This window comes from Fukomys damarensis, unplaced genomic scaffold (assembly GCF_012274545.1).
Source record: "Fukomys damarensis isolate Sample0158 unplaced genomic scaffold, DMR_v1.0_HiC HiC_scaffold_38, whole genome shotgun sequence".
NCBI lineage: Eukaryota > Metazoa > Chordata > Mammalia > Rodentia > Bathyergidae > Fukomys > Fukomys damarensis.
In genome coordinates this window covers 28840780-28845583 of record NW_022900950.1, presented here as the reverse complement: position 1 = coordinate 28845583, position 4804 = coordinate 28840780, and the positions used below count along the sequence as shown (strand labels likewise).

At 39.2% G+C, this 4804-nt stretch overlaps 1 protein-coding gene across 1 annotated transcript; it reads right to left on the bottom strand.

Moving 5' to 3' along the window:
• Nucleotides 1-655: 655 nt before the first annotated feature.
• LOC104850490 (IST1 homolog) lies at nucleotides 656-1853 on the bottom strand. Its single transcript, XM_033760049.1, is given in 3 exon segments — nucleotides 656-1275; nucleotides 1278-1637; nucleotides 1640-1853. Coding segments are annotated over 3 exon segments (1065 nt in total). The 5' UTR covers nucleotides 1725-1853.
• Nucleotides 1854-4804: the final 2951 nt, after the last annotated feature.

Sequence of the window (4804 nt, the reverse complement as noted above, 5' to 3'; positions counted from 1 at the left end):
TTACCTATGCATTGGTGTTAAATTCTATCATTATGCTTATAAAAATATAATAAAAATAAGTATAGAATATAATAAAATAGAGACAGAAAAATCTGATCTTAAATGTGAACTCTTTTAGTTGTTTTTGGATTTCTAATATATTTCTTTTCTGTGGGAAGTTTTGTTAGAAAATGTAAGTGATACAATAATAAGCATATGATATTTATCAAATTAATAAAACCAAGGAGTTTATAAATCATAAAATTTTGAGAACAGTTTCTCAACTATAATATGTAATTTTGTTTTATTTATAAATCATTATTTCAAAAATATATAAAAAGAAAATGAGAAACAACATATAATGTTTGAAGATCATATCAAACTAATAATGTATTTGGATTATCAGTCTGTGTTGCATAAATTTTTATTTATTTCATATCCTTTTTTTGCTGTCATATATATGTATATTTGAAATTTTTATTTAGTATCTTTATTTCTTGTTTTCATGTATGTTTGCAATCTTTAATTAAAAAAAAGAGAATTTGGTAGAGTAGAATCCCCCCCCCAAAGTGTGTTCAGTGATGGTTAACATATAAAACAGAATTTCATGGAGATTCTTTGTGTACAAGGAGAAACTGCTCAGTTTCAGCTGCCAGAAGTTGGAGGTTTAAGAGACCTATGTTTTCTTTTTCAGCTCTTCAAATCTCCAGGAAAGATCATCAAAGTCAATGTCTTCGGATGCTGAGGTGCTGCCACCAGCAGATGCAGTCGGTAGAGTGTCTGGCACAGATGGCAATTCTGGCAGTACAAAGTTGTAATTATCCACATGTCTGGGAGGGGCCTTTGCAGAGACTGCAGGCTTGGGTCCAGTACCAACAATCTGTGTAGAGACATTCTTATCAGCATTAATGTCATCAACAGATTCATAATGATGGGGTGTGGCTGGTATCTGAGGTGGCTCAATATTTGGAAATGCCTGATAAGTTCCCACTGGCAATCCCTTGAAATCTGACGGTCCCTGTGGCAATGGATATGAGAAAGGAGGATTTGGAGATGGCATGGGCATGGGCACTGGCACTGTTCCATCAGGTCCACCTACAGGTGCTGTGAACCCACCACTGCCTCCTCTTCCAGGACCACCTCTCTTCACATCATCTGTAAATCCAACATCAATAAGATCTATTTCTACCCCAGGAGGAGCTTCTGCCATGACCACAGAATCAGGTTCATAGGGTACATTGTAATTCTTGTCAATTTCAATCAGGTATCTCTCTACTAGGATTTTGGGTGGGGCGTCACACTCAGTTTGTGCATTAGCTTGTCATTAACAGTTCCAATCTGGTTGGTCCTACATAACTTGCTATACTTGGTACAGAGCTGATCAGCAACTATTTTTAACTCAGCCACTTCTGACTGGAGTTGAGGAGCAGCCCAGATTAGTGTAGACACAGATTCAGCCAGACCAGAATCTAGCTCTTTCATAGACTGAATGAGGCCAAACCGAGCCAGCAGCAGGTCACAGGACAGCTCCAGGATCTCCAAGGCCTCCACAAGGTAGTCTTCCCAGATAATGTGCTTCACTCGGATCTGGGCTCTCTCATCCTTCCCAGCAGCCAGATAATCAGCAATCTCCTTTCTTGCTTTCTGAGCCACTTCCACTTTTTTTTCTCCAGTAGTTTGAGACGGTTTATGACTAATCTCAAATTGACTCGTAAATGCTCAGCTTTAAATCCAGAGCCTAGCATACTGTGCTGTTCCTCCTGACTGAACTCAGGCGTGAAAACCTCCAAGACTGACTTTGGTGACACCGCCCAGCATCCAAAATGGCAGTTTCCCTAGCCTCAGCACCAAAAATTGATACTTATTTTCTTATACCTCACATGCCCAATTGCAACATCAGCTATACTTGTTTCCTATTAATTCTGTGAGATTCTGTCTTTCCTGACCTTTAAAGAATTACTTTTTAATATCTGTTCATGACTTTAACTGGGTCTTCCTTAGATTGTACTTTGGGGAAAGATCTCTTCAGCCCTCAGGGAAATGAGTAAGGAGCAGGTCTCCACAGCCAGGGTTGGGGAGGCCTTGGCTGGGCTGGCAAAGGCCAGGCAGCTTGGCTTGTCTCTGCCTTCTCTTGTACCACACTCTGTTTCTTTTTGGCAAATAAGCGATTATTCTGATACACATGAGAAACACAAAGGGGAGTGTCCCCATTGGAAAACATGTGTCAAAAAGTCTGATTGGATTTAAAACCATTTGTCCTCATTATAAGAATTTTCATCAAGGAAGAAAAGGAAGAGTTGTAACCTAATTTCAACTGTTATAAATGTTTGAAAGGTTTGCATAGTGGTTTTCAATTTTTTATCACCACTTGTGGAACACATTTTCTCCTTGATAGTTTAACTCTGTGTAGAACTCAGAAAACCCCCTGGTACCACCCCATTTTGTCCATAGCTCTTTCTGCTCTCTGTGAAACAGGGTAACAAAGACCTTTTGCTCTCCAAACCATTTTTAGATGCTGAAGAAGATAAATAAATATGACATGTTCAAGGGAAGGTGCAGAGAACTTGCAAAAAAAAAAAAAAACAAAAAAACAAACAAAAAACAAAAACTCAGAAAACCAAAGAGGATCAATTTACACCCAAGGATGGCAAGTCAAATTTCTAGTATAATTCTCCTAGAGATGTTAATTGGAAAGTTCATAGGAAGTCCAAATTAAATACTTTCTCCAATACTTTGTGTCTTTTTCTAGACATAAATATATGATGTACTATGATAAAAATGTAATGCTGTTAACCCAGCCACATATGCAAGTCATGTGCTGTATAATGAATGACACCTTAGTCAACAACAGACCACATATGTGATTGGAATGTAGCAGAACACTTCCTGTCTCTTTAGTGACACTGTAGCTATTACAATGTCAGAGTACCATGAATTCCTCATACATTCATGGTGATTCTGTTATGGGCTCCTTGGGGTCTTGTGCTTTCTATCAGCAGAATAAAACAGAAATAACTTGGTACAGGGATGAGGCTTTTTTTTTTTACACTCAAACATAGGGAGAAAATCATGGGAGACAGGAAACCCTGGTTGGCCCAAATAAAGAAAGAGGTGTGCAGCTTTTATGGCAGGGCCCTGTCTCTTGATGTCACCATGTGTAGAGGTGGAGTTTTAGCTGTGCCTGAGCTCTTCTTTACCATGTCTCTACATGGGACACTGTCTATTTATCATAAGAAGTCTCCACCTCAGGGTGTGATCTTTACTATGCTAACAAAGCATAGGTAACTAAAGATTACTTTAGTGATTTTTCTATGCATGCATTTGTCCCTTGTCAGCTGGGAAAGTTCTTAATTGAGTTTTAAAGCAAGAAATCATGACCCTACCTCAGTGAGTTTCACTTTAATAATCCTTCTGTTTTCAGTTCTGGTTTCTCAGCATCTCCATTGACCACAGAGCCTTTGTAGGCTGAGTTGATTTGTTACTCTCCCTTCTCCTGATGTGTTATTCTAATTCCATAGCTTTGGAGGTTGATCTACCTTTTAACTCCTTATTATGATGTATGTGTAGATGTCCATCCAAAGCCTCACACAATCATAGGTGGGGCTTTTTCAGAGGTGGCTGGATCTTGAGTTTGTGATGTTAGGATCAAGGGTTTGTGGTTACTAAATTAGTCCAAGATTGGTTTGGATTAAGGGCTCCCCCCATGGGTGTGAATACTATCCATCCTAAGGATGGATAGGCTGGATAAGACATAAGGGACAGAAAAAAGGCCTTGGGCCCCTTGTCACTTGCTGCATTCTGCTTGGCATGACACCCCACCTTGGAGCCAGCCAACAATGAACTGAGACCTCTACAAACTGTGAACCACGTAAACCTTTCTTCTTTTAACTTTGGATGTTGTGCATTTTGTCTCAGCAAGAGAAAAAACAACTAAGACACTCTCACTTCCATGATATACCTGTTAACCCCAGGAGACTCAGGCTAACATATCATTCCAAGTTCTGGTATAGAAACACCCACTGCGTAGCCAGTTGTATAAGAGTAACACATGCAATTATGCACAGCATGTATGTAATACTTGATAAGTATAGTGATGACTAAGTTACTGGCTCATGTGTTTATTATACTATACTTTTTATAATTATTTTAGAGTGAACATTTACCTATAAAAGGTTTCCTGCTAATTGTATACCATCTTCTCATCCACCTTGTATTTATTGGGCTTCTAGGTTGCATAGAGGCCATGACGAGTGACTGACCTGGGCCATGTAGGATTGTGTAAGCACACTTTAGGATGCTAACACAATGACAAAATCTGTTTGTTGATACACTGCTTGTCCCCACTGTTAAGCGATGCATGGCTATAGTTGACCCACTTCCCTCCAGTATACTATATTATACTCTAAAGCACTTGGAAAATTATTAATATTTAAAATAATACTACTACACTCTGGTCTCTGAAATTGACTTTTACATGCATGTGGTTGTTCACTCTATTGATTATTAAAGCCCCTTTTTAGGGTGCAGAAATTAAAAGATAGAAACTACATTCTATGCTTCTTTGAAGCTAGGACTCTGGGTGAGATTTAAATTCTGCCAGGGAGGTGAGAGACTTTGATTAGAAGCTGAGTCATCCAAAGGTAGAGAGCCTCAGAAAGAGTTGACCAGGGATGGAGTTACAAAGAGGACAGCAGGGTACAGGGCACCCACTTTGCTGGCTCAGATTCTAGCAGAGGCAGATCATTCTTGTGCCAGTAGTTGGATGATGCCTTTTCATTTGGAAGCTCTCTCACTGGGTATGATTTGGGGTTTCTGAAAGTTCTTT